The 19,066-nt window shown below is 40.0% G+C and overlaps 1 protein-coding gene across 1 annotated transcript; it reads right to left on the reverse strand.

Moving 5' to 3' along the window:
• Window positions 1–7,975: 7,975 nt before the first annotated feature.
• LOC147611647 (glycerol-3-phosphate acyltransferase RAM2-like) lies at window positions 7,976–12,062 on the reverse strand. Its single transcript, XM_086785005.1, has 2 exons — window positions 11,369–12,062; window positions 7,976–10,980 (listed from the first exon to the last, which is right to left on the reverse strand). Exons 1-2 carry the CDS (start codon window positions 12,002–12,004, stop codon window positions 10,003–10,005), a joined length of 1,614 nt encoding a protein of 537 aa, XP_086641131.1. The 5' UTR covers window positions 12,005–12,062; the 3' UTR covers window positions 7,976–10,002.
• Window positions 12,063–19,066: the final 7,004 nt, after the last annotated feature.

Here is a 19,066-nt window from a genome sequence, read left to right on the forward strand (position 1 = left end):
AGATCTCCTATCTGAAATACTACCTACCCAATCTGCATCTGTGGACCCATATAGCTCCAATGGTACACCTGTTGCGCATAAAACAATGCATAATCAAAAGAAGCCCTCAGGTATCGAAGTGTGCATCACGCATTGTCAAGATGTGGTTTGCGCTAAACCTACATAAAGTATAGCTCAAATCTGGCCTGCTGATCGTGACATAGATCAGACTCCACACCACAATCTTCTTGTACATAGTGGGATCCTCTAACACATAACCTGCATCCGCACTAAGCTTGCCATTTTGATCTCATGGCACCAAGATTGGCTTACAATCAGCCATCCCATACTTAGACAACATGTCCAATGCATACTATCTCTGTGACAGCCAAATACCCTCAAGAATGACCTCAATTCCCAAAAAAGTAGCGCAGATCTCCCAAATCCTTCATCTCAAACTTCCTTTTGAGAAGACTTTTCACATGCTCAATCTCTTTCGAGTTGTCACCCCTAACAATAAGATCATCTATGTATATGGTGATGATCACAATACCCTTATCACTCGTGCGCACATATAAAGAGTGATCTGCATCTGCCATATGAAAACCAATAGTGACAAGATACTCAACAATCTTGTCATGCCATGCTCGTGGAGCTTGCTTCAGCCCGTACAAGGCCTTATAAAGCTTACACACATAGCTTGAGGGAGAGTTTTGAGATGTCAAGCTCAACATGTGCTGACACTCACGAGGTACCTGCATGATTGTTCGACATTTATATCACTGGCGGGTTTAGTAGCTGGCACCGACATATCTTCGTCAGAGATTCTACAACTAGACTACATGACTAGTCCATATCTACCCACTCCTCTTAGCGTGTTCACATTATGGACCGACATTATGGACCGCTTGTATATACTCTATTATGCGTGTTAATCACTTTATCTTCTTTGTAGACCTCTTTTGTTGTGTGAAGAAGAAGAAGAATTTTCAGCCTCTCACCATGCCTTTTGAGACTCTTTTTTGCAATGCTTTCTTCAACACTAGCGAGGCGCCAATTCTCATCCGAAAATTTCACCTAGTAGTGCCTTGGTGCTATCATTAAATCAAACCATTACACCTAAGAGAAAAACCACTAGAACCCCACAATACCCCAAATTCATCTATATCTAGAATTTGTGTGCTCAAGGAACCACCTCTAAGAGTGCATGGTGCTAAGCGAAGAATGCGAGAGGTAGCTCCATGTAGGGTCTATATATTGCCGCTACAATAGGTGCAACGAGCGGCCAATGCATCTTAACTATTCCTCTTCTTAATGGATGCATATGTCATTGAGTGATAAAGACTATTGAGGACCTTGGCATATTCTCGCCTCTCTTGATACTCTCAGCAATCCTAGCAATAACCCTACAATTGTTGGCTAGGTCACAATGGTCCATAAGGGATGCAAGAATAATAGATTATGACAAGGGAGCAAGATCCTGAAAAAAGTTACAATTGATCAAGGACACACAACGGCGTATGAATAGCTTCCATATGGTGGCTCTTGCATCCACACTCTCAAGACTGGAAGGAGGAGGTGGAGGAGAAGGAGGAGAAAAAAAGTAGGACTCACAAATAATTATTTTTAAATTATATATATATATATATGTTTCAAAAAATTTAATAATAATTTTAAAAAAGACTACCGTTAACTTTATATATATATAGAAATTAATATTAAAATTTTTGAAACTAATATATATATATATATATATATATATATAATTTCTAAAAATAAATTTTAAAGGTAATTCATATATGTATAATAATATATTTTTTAATTCGTGTATATTTCATTCAAAAAAATTGGATATCATAACAGTATTTCACATATATATACATGGATTATTTATAAAGTAAACACATATTTTTTACATATATATGAAACTATGAATGGATGCATCGACTACACCCATCATGTTTGAAAAATGTAATCAATGGACCCATGCTATCAAATGTAATGCTTATTTATGTGTCGTGTCATAAGAAAAAAAACATCAAATAGTCACTACATATTACTACTTGGCAATATATTTCTTTGCTTTCATGTTCTCAAATTGAAGTTATTGGTATACAATAATTTGGCTTTTGGTTTAATGAACTACTCTAAGTTTTGATCAAATTAGTGATGGTTTTTATGGAGGCAATGTAATTTTTATAATCATTGTTATTTTCTTGATTTTTTGGATTTTTTTGGACAAATCAATATTTAACCAAAAAGTTTTTTTTTGGCATTTTTTTGGCGATATAGACACACTATGAATTCAAACTTTTCTTGTAACTACAAAAAGAATCCCCATTTAAGCAGTTAGAAAGCTTATTGAACATTTTTATGCTCTTGAGTTGAATATTAATGTAAAATTACCTTGAATTTTAATTTTTTATTTTGATTTTTGAAAATGATAACCTACTACTTGAATCTTTTTTGTGATGATCAAGTATGAGAAATATTGAATATCTTATGCCACGCAAATTAATTAAATTTAATACATACTTCTTAAAATTTAAGAATATGCCAAAAGAGAAGATATTGTGACTAGTGCTCGAAAAAAAATGACACTCGAGTGTATTTTTACTAGCCATAATTAGGAAAAATTGGCCAAGATAATAAGTAGCCCTTATTTTAAGGAGTGATTTTTTATATAGTTTTACAACCGGCATACTGTAGAGATTTCAAAAATAAAAACCGAATAGATTTAAGAGTTTTCCTTATTTTGATTGGTTGATTTTTTTTGAAGCACTAATTGCGACTCCTTCGATCAAAAATAGCATATTTTAGTGCACACACACGTGCACACTAAAAATAGCATATTTTAGTGCACATGCACACCATCTCCATCGATACCACACCATCTCCATCGACTCCACTCATCAAACAATAGTACCACTCCATGGAGTGAACATATGTATACCTAATCATGGGTGACTCTAACCCCTTCCTTTTTTAACTCTTTTTTTCCTTATGCACATGCACATGCACATGCACATGCACTTTCCAAATGTAGTATCAATAATTTGGACCTCTAAGGTTGGGAGGCTGTTATTTTTGTGTGGAGTATATAGACAAGCAAAGAACAACGTGTGGTTCAGTAGAGTAATGGCAATGTTTGAGCAATAAAGTAGGGCTTGAGATAGTGAAAATAACATGATTCAAGATAAAATGGAATATTGTTGAAAAATTAAAGAGATTATTCAAGTATATTGTAGATAATTGAACATGTTCATCTTCAATGTGGAGGGGTTCAAAGTGGCGACGAGGATGGGCTTAGGACACAATTAGAAGAGATCAAAGTAGGTTTATGGGCAACGGGTTTAACTCCACTAAACTATGGATAGATATCACTGACACATTTGTCCTACCAACATAATGTGAGCAAGTACAATATGCATATCATTTGTAATTCATTTGTAATAATCAATTTATGTTTTTTGAACCTATGCACATACATTTTTGACCATTTTTATATGTTTTCACTACAAGATTATATTCCAACAAGATCCTTTACATAGAATCTAGTGGTATGTTATCTAGGTTACTCCTCGAAGAAAACAAACTTATGAAGATAAAGAGATAGAACTAGGAGATGACTCAATTCCAACAAGCTCATTGAACTTGCACATTGAAGATGGAAACTAGGATGCAAATGATCGATGATCATGGAAATCAAGATCAGCAACATCATGATCATGAATCTATCACAATGGCAATGGTGGTGATAGTGATATAGTGAAGATGACAATGACAATGAAAAAACTTTGTTTGAGAAAGGGATAGACATTAGAATATTTTTTTTGGAACCATAGATCTTGTAGAAAAACTTGAAAATCTATAAGCTAAAAGTTTAGTGCTCACATAATCTCATTTCTAGTATGAAATTCTCAACTATGTATGAAGCTAACTATGGCTATATAGAAAGCTAACTAAACTTCATGCCTTATGCTATGCTATGCCTAAAATTATTACTGTAATTTATTTAGCAAAAAATTATTACTAAAAACTATTTATGCTATGTATGGCTATGCTATGGCTATGCATTACATTATGCTATGCTTAAAAATATTACTATACTTTATTTAATGTATGCTATGCCTATGCATTGCTTCATGCTATGCCTAAAAATATTACTGGGTGTAAGCAGGTTAACATAGTATGCTTTTTTATGCTTGTTAGCATATTTCAAAAGCTTCTTTAACTAGCATAGAATATAGTAGTTGTGTGCGGTGATATTATAATAGCCTAAAATATGATAAATCTTAATAGTATATTTTCCATGTGTGAAATGTCACGTCAAGTTTTCTACCACTATTCTTAATGTGATGACTCAAGTTTTCTACCACTAATCTTAATGATGGATGAGGAGTAAGGGAATCGAAATGTGAATCATAAGTCCTACTCGTGTAAAAGTAACGTTTTAAAATTTTTGTGGGCACCACTCGCGGAGCTTACGTTCTGTTTGTGAAAGGATGAAGTAGCAGAGGAAAAGAGCGGGCTCTCCAACCGAGCAGAGAACACCAAAAGCGAGCAAAGAGATTTGAAACAGGAGGCTCTCCAGCAGAAGCAGAGCAAACAACACCAAAGTGAGCGAAGAAATTTGAAGCAGTAGGCTCTCCAGTAGAGCAAAGAACACCAAAGCGAGCCCGAGCAGCCCCTCCAATCGAGGTGGAGTCAAACGAAGAAGAAGAGAAGATGCTGAAGAAAGACAAGTTGTCCTCAAGAAGTAGGTTTCTAACTCATAGAATGTGTTCTCTTTCTTTTTTCTCATTTATATAATTTTGATATTGATGTTTCTTGCATGTCATTTCTACAGTAAGATGGAAGGCCCCTAAGGTATATTATCCACTTCAAACCGCTTTTTGCTTAACAAAAGGGGATTTCCACACACAGTACTGCCTCGACATAGAAGGCAAGGACCCAAGGCTCTTAAGGGATTCAGATGTCTCCGAATGTGATTGGTTGTCAGTATTCAAGCACACGAGGGAGACAGGTGCATACCGGATTAAGTGAAGTAGTCGAGCAGAGCAGTTCCATGACGTTTTGATATTTTACAACAAGGTATACCAGAAGCATCCTAAGAACATGGAGTTTAACGTCTCATTTTCTCTAGAGAATATGTGTTGCAATTCAGTCCAAGTGTTGTTAGAGCAGGAAAGGCAATGTCTTTTTCTTGGGCTGTTGTTGCCGAAGATCACAACAATGATCTTCGAAAAGGCGACTACTTTGACAGCCATTTCCTTTGTTTGGAAGGTAAACAATGCTGGCGTGGACATTGTTGTGTGGAGGACAATAAAGGGGCACAACTCCAAATTGAAGAAACTCCTAACTCAAGAGCAACAGCAAGCAGGAGCTTAAGTTTCCTGCATGTAGATTATATGTCTAAGGCCTTGAAGATGACAGCATTAATTGAAGATGTAGAAATAAGAATGAGAGAGGCCAAGGATGCATATGCAATTTGTGAGAAGAAATTGGAGGCTGCAAAAGTTCAGAAATTGAGTGAGGAGAAATTTGCCAAAGCCCTCAAGCTGCTAAGAGAACAAATGGTATGTGTGTACATTTTGATTGACTGCCTTATGTGTGTACATTTTGATTGACTACCTTATGTGTGGTTTATATATGGATAATGATTGACTGCAGGTTGATATGGAGCCACAGGCGGATGTAATCAAGGAGCTAGAACTGCCACATGCTTTGCTTGTAAAGATGCTTAGTAGAGTCGAAGCAGGCCAGCAAGTGTGTCTCTTCCCATCTCCACCTTCTCTGGTCTCCCACACCATAGACAACCTTACTGTAGCAAGAAAGTGTGTTGGGTGTGGGCAGGGTTTCAACGTTAACGAAACCCTGATGTTGGTGGTACTTCCATGCAAGCACACATATCACTCAATGTGCTTCGCATCATTATGCACTCTTAGGGATCGATGTATATTTCCCTATTGTACTATGGTGATTCCACGTAATGCTCATTTAAGTGTGGTTTGGAGAGCAGGTAAAGACCTTTGTTTCATTTTTACATGTATATAATTTGTCACCAATATACTAGTTAACACTCACATGTATGGTAGTTGATAGGATCTAGTATGCTAGTTAACATTCTCACTAACATGCTAGTCATCAACAGTCACCTATGTTAATTAGCACTCAACATTTTCTAGTTATAAGTCAATAGTCACCTATATGCTAATTTATAGTCCCCAATATTCTAGTTAACACTTACTAGTATGCTAGTTAATAGTGCCAAGTATGCTTGTTAACAGTCACCTATTAACAAGCATGAAAGTTAATAATGCCTAGTATGCTTCTTAATAGTCACCTATTAAGAACCATAATAGTTAATAGTGCCCAATATGCTAGTTTATAGTCCCCACTATGCTATTTTATAGTCTCCAGTATGCTAGTTAACACTTATCAATATGCTACAGTGCCCACTATGCTTGTTAAGAGTCACCTGTTAACAAGCATGATAGTTAACAGTACCCAGTATGCTAGTTAACACTCCCTAGTATGCTTGTTAACAATTTCCAACATATTATTTAACAACCACCTGTTCACTAACATGCTAGCCAACAACCAACCACCCATGTTAGCTAGCACTTAAATATGAAGTTAGTTAACAGTCACCTATTCATTAGCATGCTAGTCAACAATCAACAGCTCATCAAGACGAACAAATGCCCAAAATATGTTTTCACGTGGGAAAATGAGAGCAGCGTAACAACGAGTCATATGCACATGCAAGATAAGGGTGGTGAAGACAACGGCTGTTCTGCAGATTTGGCCAATTTGAAGAATGCTACTGATAGTGTCGGTGTTGACATACACCCTATTTACAACATGTCAAATTTGGAGCAAAAAGGTGACATACAAGACTTGAATTATAGTGAGACACAAGAGTTGGAGGAAAAGGTATAGGATGAATCAGACCACTTGCAAGAGGACGCACTACTGTGTGCCCCATATGAAGAAATTGCTGATGTCCTGGAGTTGGAAAGTCAAGGGTATGATCGAAAGATTGTGAATGTAGGAGATGACTCTCCCTTGGGCCACCTTGTAGGTCAGATTGCAAGGAAGAAGGGTCGTGAGCACATGGTGAGCCGAGCATCTCCTGCAAAGAAATGGAAGGTCACAGCAGGTACAACAAAATCCCAGAAACCAAAATCACCGAGTGTAAAAGTTGGCAAAACTCGTGCATGCAAGAAACTATGAGGTAACAAGGCTAGGTCTTTCTTTTGTCCATACTAGTAGATGCACACCTCATAGAGGTGGTGTATTTTGTAGTTCTCAATTATATTGGAACTTTGTTTTGTAAACCAACGATATAATAAAAAATGTCATTTTTTAATCCATGAGTTTCAATTTTGTGTATGAGTGCCTAAGCAGTACAACTTTGTTTGCAGAATACTGTCCTAGTGATGTGGGTGCCCCCATGTTTATGCATTGCAGTTGACTTGTAAGTAGGGGGTTTAATGCATGTTCTTTGGGTGCCTCAAGTTTTGTGTTTGGATGCAAGTTTTCAAGCTTGCAATCAGTTTAGTGAGGTGTTTATTCCTATAGGAGAACAATGCCAAATGATGGTGGAAAACTTTTCTTTGATTGGCCTACTTAACCTTTTCATCTAGCGGAGCCTTCAAATGCTTATTTTTACAAGGTTGTTAATGGTAATGTCTCAAATCTTGTTGTTGATATTGTTCCTCGAAAAGAATACACCTTCATTGTGGTTAATATTCCTTATGGATTCAATATGACTTGCTCTACTAATAATGATGAGAAAGCCTTTGCATATAAGCAAATCTCAAAGATGTTGAAGGTTATCAAGCTTATTGCAACAACTTCTCTTTTGTGCGAGTGGTTATTTTTCATAGTACTGCGGGATCAGCATCTGTCAATGCTGCTTTGGGGAGTGAGACTCATGCTCATGAGTCTTTAGTGTGGTATGTCTCAATTTTTTGGTTTAATTTATGTATTTTTCTTTAAATTATTTTGTATTTCATTATGCAAAGCTTTACATCTTAAGTTCTTTACGACTTTTTACAGGGTCAAATCCAATATTTATCACGTGCTTGGGTTTTATTTTTTAAGAGCTAACTTGAGATGATGGCAGTTAGATATTATGACGAGATAGAGAAAAAATGTGTTAAGGCTCATGTTTCATAAACAAATGTCTCTAATGTTTTTGTTTTTCTTGCTATCACTCGCAAGCTTCATCATGTAACAGAGTCCAAATCATTAGTAAATCTGTATCAGAAGCCTCAGCGATTAATCAATCATTTGATTGATCTTTTCTCACTTTAAGATGATTGGATTTTGGATCTCTTCTCTAGGACAAGTATAGATTGGATCTCTAACTTTTTTTCTTTGAGATCTCAAAGTATGTATTTTTTATTTTAAAGATGTAAACTTTATTGTCACGAGACGACTATAACTTGTGCATTACAATGCAACCGGAGTTGTGCATTACAATGCAACCAGAATTGTGTGGCTAGTGTGGAGCTTGATAAGGTTCAAGTTTGCTTCGTACCCATGCGAATAAAGGGCTTTTGCAGAGCTACCTAATCAAGACCAAGAGGTCGGCGTAACCTCTACTGAGAACAATGAAAAGTTTCAGTTTGCTTTTAAAGAACCATTACTTCCTCTATCTGATGAGCCAGAGGAATTAGCAGACTTAGCTGAGGTGGAAGGCGAAGGCGATGTCTTAATGCTTTCAAACACAGAAGAAGCTGTAATGGAGGGAGATGAAAATCATAATGGTAGGCAAAAAATATCCCCAACCCCGGATCAAATACATGATCCCTAGTTAAGTTTTTGGTACACAGCAAGTAGGATTGATAGGACTTTATATTTGAGAATTGATACTTTGTAGTTGAACAAGGTGAATATACACCAATAATAGGATGTTATCATATGATTTTGATAGCTTTAAGTCGTGCTAGGTTTCTCCTTAGCAAAGTAGAAACTTTGTATGTCAATTAGACTTTACTCAATATGTTTTTTAATAATGTTTTTAGCATTACGGTCTTTTCTTTGAATTTAATTGATTCTAGTTTACTTGTGATTTGAAATTGTTGTTGTTGAAAAGTGTTAGAGCACTATTTATTATCTTCAAATGATGATGCATTGTAATTGGTTTATTCAATTATAGATTTTGATATATCATTAATGAGAAATCTTAATGATTGCAAAATTAATTCTCAAAATATCAAGCTTTACCTGTATAAAAGAATGTAGCATTACACAAGCTCTACAATTTAATTAACTTAAAATTTGCTAACTAAATCGCTTGATTTTTTTTCAAAGAAACTAATAAATTTGTTTTCTAGCTTGTCTTGTATGTTTAAGTATTTTAAATCTTAAACATGACACATCATCGCAAAATCTCAGGAAGGCCAAAGGGGCGACACAAAATATCATCCCTCTTCTACTAAAGGATACTAAAGCATGCGTTATCTAGGTTTATCTTGAAGGTAAGATATGTAGAGAAAAGAAGCAAGTTAAACCAAATGAAAGAAGCATGTGGTATCGAGCTTGGGTTCTTGCAAAGAGGCAAGACAAGGGGAAAATAACCCTAGTACCTGGAGTGATCAGCCTCGCCTTCATATGACACAATCCAAATTATAAAAAAATTAAGCATTATATAAACATAGCTATTGTATAGATGATTCAAGTATAAAATTTTGAAAGTAGTGCTTTGATTTACTTTTAGTTATTTAAAATTTAAGCAAATTTTAGTCTTTTGTGAGAATCAAATTGTAAAATTCTGTCGAATACTCAAAAAAGATATATATTTTTTATATTTGGAAGGGAATCTTTCTAGGTAGTTAACTTGTATGGCATTGGCCCATTGAAGTATAATGTATTGATATTAGGTTACTATGGTGGTGCATAGGAAGAATACCAAAAATCAATCTATTCCTGTAAGAAAGGGGAGCATTTAGATGCTTCATTCATATAAGTACATTGTTTAATTCTAGGAACGAGCACTGATCATTACGATTAGCTCCAAGGACTTCTCCTCCAAGAAGCTTGAAGTGGGTTACGAAGAGCTTGCAGTTGGTTACCATGTCCAATATAGCCTTCATGAGAATCGGTGAGTTTGCTACTTGATGATGGGGGGAGGGTTCCATCACTGCCGGCGAGGGCATTATACTTATCTTTTCTTGTGAAGGTGGTGCATTCAAAGTTGAGGGTCTCGGCAAGGACGCGTTGGATGTAGTTGGCGACCTCGAAGGGGGTTTTCCCGGCAGAACAGGTGAGCTCCTTGGGTAATTCATGAAGGAAGGTGACCTCATAGACGGGGCTGGGGTTCATGAAGAAGTAGAAGCAATCCATGCCCTTCCACCCTCTTGCCGTAGTGGCATGGAACATGCTTATGTGGTTGTTCGTGGCCACGGGAACTATGTGGTCAGCTAGCTCAGCAAAGAGCGCGCTGAACCTAAGCAAGAAGGGCTCCCTGCACGTTGTCCCCTCTGGACATATCACGAGATCCCCTTCTTTCAGAAGCTTTTGGATGCTCGCAGCGTCCCTCTGCCTGTCCCTCGATAGCCTCACCGTCCTAATCGGTGAAATGATTTCAGACACCCGTGACAACGAATAGGTCAGCGCACTGACCGGCCGCCCAAGTGCACATGACACAAATATAGGGTCCAGTAGCGTCTTGTGTGTGCACACAAATAGTACCCCGTGCTTGCCCCCCTTCTTCTTCTTCACAGACGCAGGTGGTAACCCTTTCACAATCACCCTCACCCCCAAGCTTCTAACGGCGTGAAGCACAAGGTTCATTGGTAGTAGAGCTCCTGCTGCCACCCTGATTAGGGCCAAAATGAAGCCTACTGGTAGCCAAATAACGACTATTAATGCCCATAATGGGGTTGGACGCTTCACTAATCTCCCATCATGGAATACCATGGGCTTGGGTAGCCTGCTCTGTGGTAGCGCCTCCTCTTTCAGGTGGCTTGGCACCACGTAGCCTTCCTGCCAAAATCAAGAGAAGAAAGGCTCATTATCAGCTTTTTAACCCCTTTGGCTCAAAAAAATCTACGTTAGCCTATAAAAGCCTTGATAATTCCATGATTCTCCTTAAGCATCCATCATATAGCCTTATAGCTCTGGCGCTGGCTATGTCATCATGTGTATTTGATTGCTAACTTGACAACTGTAGTCAAGTCAGTTGTTGCGAGTGAAATCACTTAATTATGTACCACCTTAATTTTCTACAACCCATCTAATTCTAGAATTTGATCCTTTTCTAGACACCTAAGATGGCAATACGTATCACCAGCTAATTAGCTCAAGTTTTAGCATTTTTGAGCTCAAATTCTAGCGATAAATACCAAGCACTTAATCAGAACAAGCCAATTACCTTGCACGTTGCCAGGAAAGGGTAGTCACTGGGGCGATCACCCAAGCCAACATCAGGCAATGCGTCTCCAAATCGCTGCTTGAGAGCCGTGGCTTTGTTGTCGCCCACCATGACACCAGGGCTTTTGAGAAAGCCGGTGGCGCGGCCGGACTGGCTAATCTCGAGCTCAGAGCCGATCACCCCGTCGACACCCAGGTACTCTTTGGCGAAGGGCTCGATCATGATGCGCGGGTTGGCCGTGAGAATGTATCGACTCCCAAAAGAGGAAAAAACCCTCCACGTCTCCGGGTGCACATCTTCCACGTAGAACTTGGGCAAGACCGCCCGCGCCACCGACACTACGTCCGCCTCCCTCACACCCGCGCACGACACGAAAACCATCAGCTTTATGGCCGCCGCCTCCGACACAACGTGGTACAGAAACCATGCGACCGGAGACAGCAACAACAGAGCGACAAACCTCACCACGCCGGACGCCTCAAAGGCAAGCAGCATAAAGTATGGAAAGGAGCTGCTGCCCCTCAGTATGGTCCCGTCTAGATCCGACACTACTGTCTGCTTCTCCCTACCCTCGGAGCTACATTGATACACAGATGAGAATAACTGCTTGGAGTTACACCTTGCAAACCCCCCCATTTTTGAAACGAAGAGACAAGCAGCAATTGCTATCTAATTAAGGATGTCGAACCGGATGGCTTTGAATATGTTCCTCTCTAAGTTTTGGTTCTGATCATGGGTGAGATGAATGAGCCCTGCCCCTCTCTTTATAGGGATTCTCTCTCTCTCTCTCTCTCTCTTTCTCTTCTCAATCGCAGAAGAGCCATAACTAGTTGGAACACCTTGAGCTTCCATAGTTGGAACACCTTGAGCGTGCTTGTTGAGACAGCGGAGAAAAGGACAAATGTCATTTGAGATACAAAAGTCTTTAGCAGGTAGCTTGTATTTCACTTTCGGCCAGCGCCCTTCTACTCTATTTCAAATTATTGGTTGGCCTCTGCCTCTTCTTGATCTCCCAAGATATGCTCATTTGGTTGTTATGGTTGTTCACTTACCTTGCTTTGAGACTTGAGTTGGAATTTGACAAAAAAAAAATCCCCAAAATATCGCTTTTATTGTGAGAGGAGGCAAATTTGTGATGCATGGAGATGGTGTGTGCACGCGCACTAGAATATGCTAATTTTGAGTAGAGACTCCGAGAGTCACGACTCACAATACCTTCCTTTTGGGCATAGTCACAAATTTTTAGTGTGCATTAAATGTGGCCGATTCTGTTGAAATGTAAAGAGAAAGAGACGAGACAAGAGACACATCATGTACGCTCCCAAAGACTGATTCATATTGAGGACAAGATACATGTATATATAGGTGAGACCAAGTTAGGTAGAGTGAGCCATATATAGAGCTCCAACACCCCCACTCAAACAAGGGTCTCTAGCTATGGATGAAAAAACCCTTGGGGAGTACAAGGAAAAACCCAAGCCCCTATACAAATGTGAAAATATGAACCAGAAGTAATGATGTGAAAGTGCATTGTGTATCTATGTACAAATATACAAAAGGACCAAGAGGTCATAGTGTGCAATTGTGAAATGTGCAAAGTGCAGTGTCTAGAAGATTACAACGATATATGTACAAAGCTACCATAAGAGTAAAGAGCCTAATCTAGAAAGAGTGAGCTCGAGGCAACTCCAAGCTCTGAGCGCAAGAGAATGAAGCGTGACTCATTGAGACCTTTGGTAAGAATATCTGCAAAATCATCTGGTTACTTGGACAATGTTCAATCATGATAGTGCCTTTGCGTCCTTCGTATCGAACATAATGGTAATGCACTGCAATATGTTTTGACTTGTTATGTTGGACATAGTCTTTTGCAAGACTAATAGCACTCTCATTATCACACCGCAAGGGTGTACTAGAAAGAGGAGAATGGCCAATATTTGTCAACACTTGTCGAAGCCAAATGAGTTCACGAGCTGCAAGTGATGCCGCAACATATTCAGATTCGGTTGTAGAAACTGCAACACAACGTTGTTTCTTGCTGGTCCAAGAAATAAGACAACCATTAATGAAGAAACAATTGCCACTAGTAGATCGCATAGATAAATGTGAGCTGGCCCAATCTGCATCTGTGTAACCCAAAAGAGAAAGAGATGGAATGGAGTCGGATGTGAATTGTCGTTGATAAACCAAACCATAATCTATAATGCCTTTCAAGTATTTCAACACGCGCTTTGCTGAAGACCAATGCTTAAGAGAAGGACATGCAAGGTGTTGCCCGAGATAGTTAGCAATAAACAAAATGTCAGGATGAGTGTTCAAACCAACAACTTGAAGACATCCAACCAAATTAGCATATGGTTGATTTGTAACAAGCTGGCCACCACCATCAGAAGTGTTTTTCATGGAACTCGCAAGACAAGGAGTAGTTGCTAAATGTGCAGATTCCAAACCAAACTTCTCAATAGTATCTTCAATAAACTTTGACTGTCGAAGTAATAAAATACCTTTGCTGCGATCCCTTTGAATCTGAATGCCAAGACACGAGTGAAGCTCTCCAAGATCCACCATATCAAATGCCGAAGATAACAACTGCTTACTTTGGTGTAGAAATCCCAAATCATTGGAAACAAGGATTGTATCATCCACATAAAGGGCAAGGATTACAAAACTACCATTTTGGTGTTTGGTAAATAAGTTGGGATCAGAAGAGCAAGAGAGAAAGCCATGGGAGGTAAGAAAAAGATCAAACTTGATGTACCAGGCCCGTGAAGCTTGTTTAAGACCATATAAAGCCCTATGAAGACGAGCAACAAGATCTTCCTTACCTGCAATAACAAATCCTTCTGGCTGTTCCATATAAATTTCTTCATTCAAATCTCCATTCAAGAAAGCTGTGCGCACGTCCATCTGATGAATTTCTAAGTCAAATTGAACAGCAAATGCCAATAAAACTCGAATACTAGTAATGCGAACAACTGGTGAAAAGGCTTCATGATAATCAATGCCAGCAACTTGAGAATAACCTTTGGCAACTAAACGTGCCTTGAATTTGTCAAAGGATCCATCTGCTTTAAATTTTGTCTTATATACCCACTTACACTTAATGGCAGTACGGCCAGGAGGCAGCTCAGTGTGAGTATCCATGTACGTACCTTTAGAGATAAGAGAATCGTACTCTGCTTGCATAGCCTCTTGCCATTGATCCTTTTGTGGAGAACATATAGCATCACTGTACGTGGCCGGATCTTCAGAAGTAGAGAAAACATTAGCCTCAAAATCTTCATCATAAACATGACAAGAACCATGCTCAAAATCAATAGGCAGATCAATAAAAATGTCAACATCATCAATGACAGCATTCAGAATCAATGGTTGTGAAGAGGAAAGTTTCTCTTTAGATGGTTGTGAAGAGGAAAGTTGCTCTATAGAAGAAGATTCATCATCACACAAGAATGGAAAAGCTTGAAGCAAAGATTTAGTATCATCAGAATCATCCATGGACCATGTACCGCCCATAAGCTGCTCATTGAAAATAGCATCACGATTCACAAGCACTTTCTTGGAGGACGGTGTCGAGAGGCTGGAAAAAGAAGAAATGCCTCTACAGCTACCTACCCAGCAGCCTTGGAAGATACAATAAACACAAGGGGCACCACCAGCACAATGCTGGAAACAGAAATCTCTCAAAACACCACACGGATTCAAGCTAGAATATACACCAGCACCTTCAATTCAGAACCCTTAGATTCCCTTTCTTTCTCAACTCACACAGCTCACCACGACTGGCAACAAGTAGGGAATTCTTCATATAAAGCAACAACTTGGTCTCATAATCATTGTGCAACTATTCATACTTGATATACCTTAGCCACTAAGTACGTTGTACAATCAGAACTTCAAACCAAAACTCCACCACACCAACAAGGTACATGATCCCAATACCGGCTAGAAGGTACAAGCTTGTTAACACCAAGCATGAACTCCCATGATTTAGCACCACGATCCAACGTCACAATCAGTAAAGTTTAGAGCCAGCCTAATCCTTGCCCATCAACACCAGGCGCAAAGGAACCCGCAATGAAATCCACTATCAAGATTAAACAAGACAAATAGGAGTTTCGCCAGCTCCCTTAGGCTCTCCTCTGTCTGCTCTGCACAGCCACCGCAACCACACCACCTTACAAGGGGCACTCTCCCTTTGCCTTCGTCAGTCAGCAAAAGCCGACTCACCTCCGTCAACCTCGACCAGCACACCAGCTTCAGCAACCGCCTGTCAGCCCTGCACCCTCTCCCAGTCTCTTTGGTCTCCTTCTCACAAAAGAGGCCCATAACAAGGTGGCCAACTTCTCTTTTCCACTCGCTGCAGTTCTGCAAAAACTCCTAGAGCGACTCTTCTCACAAGGCGGCAACACCACTGTTCCACAACTCGCTAGCCTGCAGATCACTCGCCACCGACTTTCAACACCAGCAGCTCACCCAGAATCACCCCCTTAAGCCTCGTAGCACAAGGCGGAAACCTTCAACGGGCAGCATCACCAGAGCGCTTCCAGCTAGCGCACCAGCCCACACGACTCTTTGGCGGACCTTTTGCACCTGCAGCTACCTTCAGAGCCCTTTCACCATGACGAGGCGATCATTCTCTCACAAGGCCTCAACTCTGCCTGTCCCCGCAGCGCCTCCTCTACTGCTGTTCTGCGCCAGTAAGGTGTCTGTCTTCTACACTCCCCGCTCCTCACGTACAAGCACCCAGCCAGGCTCTTCCTCTCTCTGGTTATCTGCAGCGCCTACCAGGCCCTTCTCACCTATGAGGCGACCACTTCTCCACAGTTCTTACAAAGCGGCCACCTTACAACTGGTCCACGCCTTCTACTCGGCGACCCCGGCTCCTCACTCGCACAAGGCGGATTCCCAGCTTACATTCAAGCGCCTCAGTTGTAGAACCACTTGAGAGCTACAAGCCTCTGTCGTTTCTCCAGCGCCTCAGCTAGCTCTCCACGATTACCCGCCAGGCCTTGAACCAAAGGCAGCAACACTTCTCCCACGCGTCTGGGTCTGCGCAATCACCCGCCAGGCTTCTATTGACTGCAAGGCGGCCACCCTTGTTTGTTCGCCAACCTTTGAGAGGTTGTGTTGGCGGCGTAATAAAACTCCACGTGGCCACTTCATTGCTGGCCATGTTGGTTGGTATTTTTACTCATTTTTTTAAAGCTTAAATGATGGCCACCAAAATGCCCTCTACATCACCTTGCTTTCCTCAATTTCACGTGCAGCGCCCATACGTCCAGTACAAGAGCTGCCCACGGCCACTCTCATCAGCATCATGACTACCAAACACGACCATTCCAAACCTGAAAGACTCTCCAAACTCACGCATGAGTAATTCATATTTTGTTGGCGTTCCTTGTAGATTCCAACATTTAGAGTCTAAATTGGGCTCTCTCCACATAACCAGCATATGTACATCCATTTCCACCAGAGGTTCATCAAAACCCCATCATTGACATCCTCATGCTCTTCCACCTCTTATTTACACACATCCCAGACACCCTCTTGACAAATAAAAAAACTCATACAATAAAAACTTCAAGTCTCCAGCTCCAAAGAAAAATGCATGCACTAACTCACTCCAAAGCCATTCCGACTGTACATTTGCCAAGGCATTCAGGGCAAAGTTTTATTGCACACCAAGCATCCCATATGTACACGGACTCAAAACACCTTTACAGAATTTTGCCTGACATACTTTGCCCAACCCCCAGCCTGCTGAATCATTCATGATCAGCAATAAAAAGCATTTCAAAATCTGAATCCATATCCAAAAACTTCCCTTCATCTGAAATCACATCTTCAGACACTGCATCCTGCACAATCACCATCAAACGTGCATAATACTTCTTCAGCCTGTATCCATTTACCCTGGAAGCATGTAAAGTCCCATCTAAATCTGCCAATTAATAGGTACCATTTGCAAATCCTTGCATCACCAAGAAAGTTCCTTCCCACTTAATTTGGAACTTCTTATGAAAGGAATTATCCAGCCTGTTATTATAACGTAATACCAAGTCATCCTTCATAATTCCTTTGCTTTTAATTTTCTTGTTGAACTTCTCCAACGTCCTTGCCTGCATATCTTCATAGTGCTTCAAAGCATTATCCCTGTTCAGCTGTGCTTCTTGTAAATATAACAGCCATTCTTTAAGGGCATCTTTAGGTTCTTCCAAAAGCATTTCCAACATTTTAACAGCTGGTATCTCCACCTCAATAGGCAATAAGGCTTCTTTCCCATAAACTAGATGAAATGGAGTGAAACCCGTACCAGTCTTAATTGCTGTCCTGTATGCCCACAAGGCAGTAGGCAATTCCAGATCCCAATTCTTGCCTTGTTGCTCTGTTAACTTAGATAAAATCCTGATCAATTCACCATTGAAACGCTCATTCAGGCCATTACACTGTGGATAGTAAGGTGTGGTAAAACTGCGACTGATCTTCATTTTTGAACACAAATACTCCATAAGCTCTGCTCTAAAACCTCGACCCTGATCAGAAAGCAATTCCAATGGCACACCAAATTTACAACAAATATCCTGATATACAAACTTTGCCACCTCCTTAGCAGTAATTTGTTTCACTGCCTTTGCTTCCGCCCATCTAGAAAGATAATCAATTGCAGTCAAGATGATGTAGCACTTCCCTCGGCTAGTAATAGGCAATGGTCCCACAGCATCAATTCCCCATTTTTCAAAAAAATCATAAGAAAGAATTGTCTTCCTCATCTCAGGCCTTAATATCCGTCTACTGTGAGCTTGGCATTGTTTGCATGACCGGCACCAATGATTAACATCCTTATGTACACTTGGCCATACATAACCTTCCTGCAAGACTTTATGCAAAGTAATCTTTGAGGCAAAATGTCCACCGCATGCTCCTTCATGGTTTTCCTCAAGAATTTTGTAGATTTCTTCCTTCCAAGGTACCCGTCGCATTATCAAATCAATTCCCTTCAAATACAAAGCATCACCAACCATCACATACCTTGCAGCTTTCCTGATGAAACCATATTTTTTTGATTTGTCAATACCATTAGGAAACATCCCTGTTAACAAAAACTCCTCAACATCCTGTAAATTCTCCCTGCCACAATAAAATGATGCACGAGCTTTTATAACAAAAACTTCACCAATCATTCCCTGGGCTGCTTCATGAGCCTCCTCATTATGGCCTCGATCCACATGCTTAAGACTCCAAGCTTCAAATTCCTTTAACAAGCCTTTAATCTTGAAACACATCTCTTTGAGTAACATATTCTTTGACTTCCAAACTCCCAATACCTGTTTTACCACAAGCAATGCATCTCCTCGAATGCAAATCCTGTGTACACCATGCTTCAAACATATTTGCAATCCAACTTCCAAAGTCAGATACTCCGCTTCATTGTTGCTATGTGCATCCACCTTAACACCCTTTTTAAAAACAAGGCAACCCTGTGGATCATAAAGCACCAAACCTCCTGAGGCTGCATCATGGCTTTTCCTGTAAGAACCATCAAAATATAATAAGTGTGCATTCACCAACTCAGCCGCATCCTGAACTAGTTTCTTGATGGTCTCCTTCTTTATAAGAAGAGGGCTCTCCTTATATGTTAGTAGATCAGCTAAGGTAGCCCTGGTACTCTTCCACCAAGAATGAGAAGGTAAACTC

Source organism: Cibotium barometz, chromosome 47 (genome assembly GCF_041138505.1).
Source record: "Cibotium barometz isolate CiBa-2024 chromosome 47, ASM4113850v1, whole genome shotgun sequence".
Taxonomy (NCBI): Eukaryota; Viridiplantae; Streptophyta; class Polypodiopsida; order Cyatheales; family Cibotiaceae; genus Cibotium; species Cibotium barometz.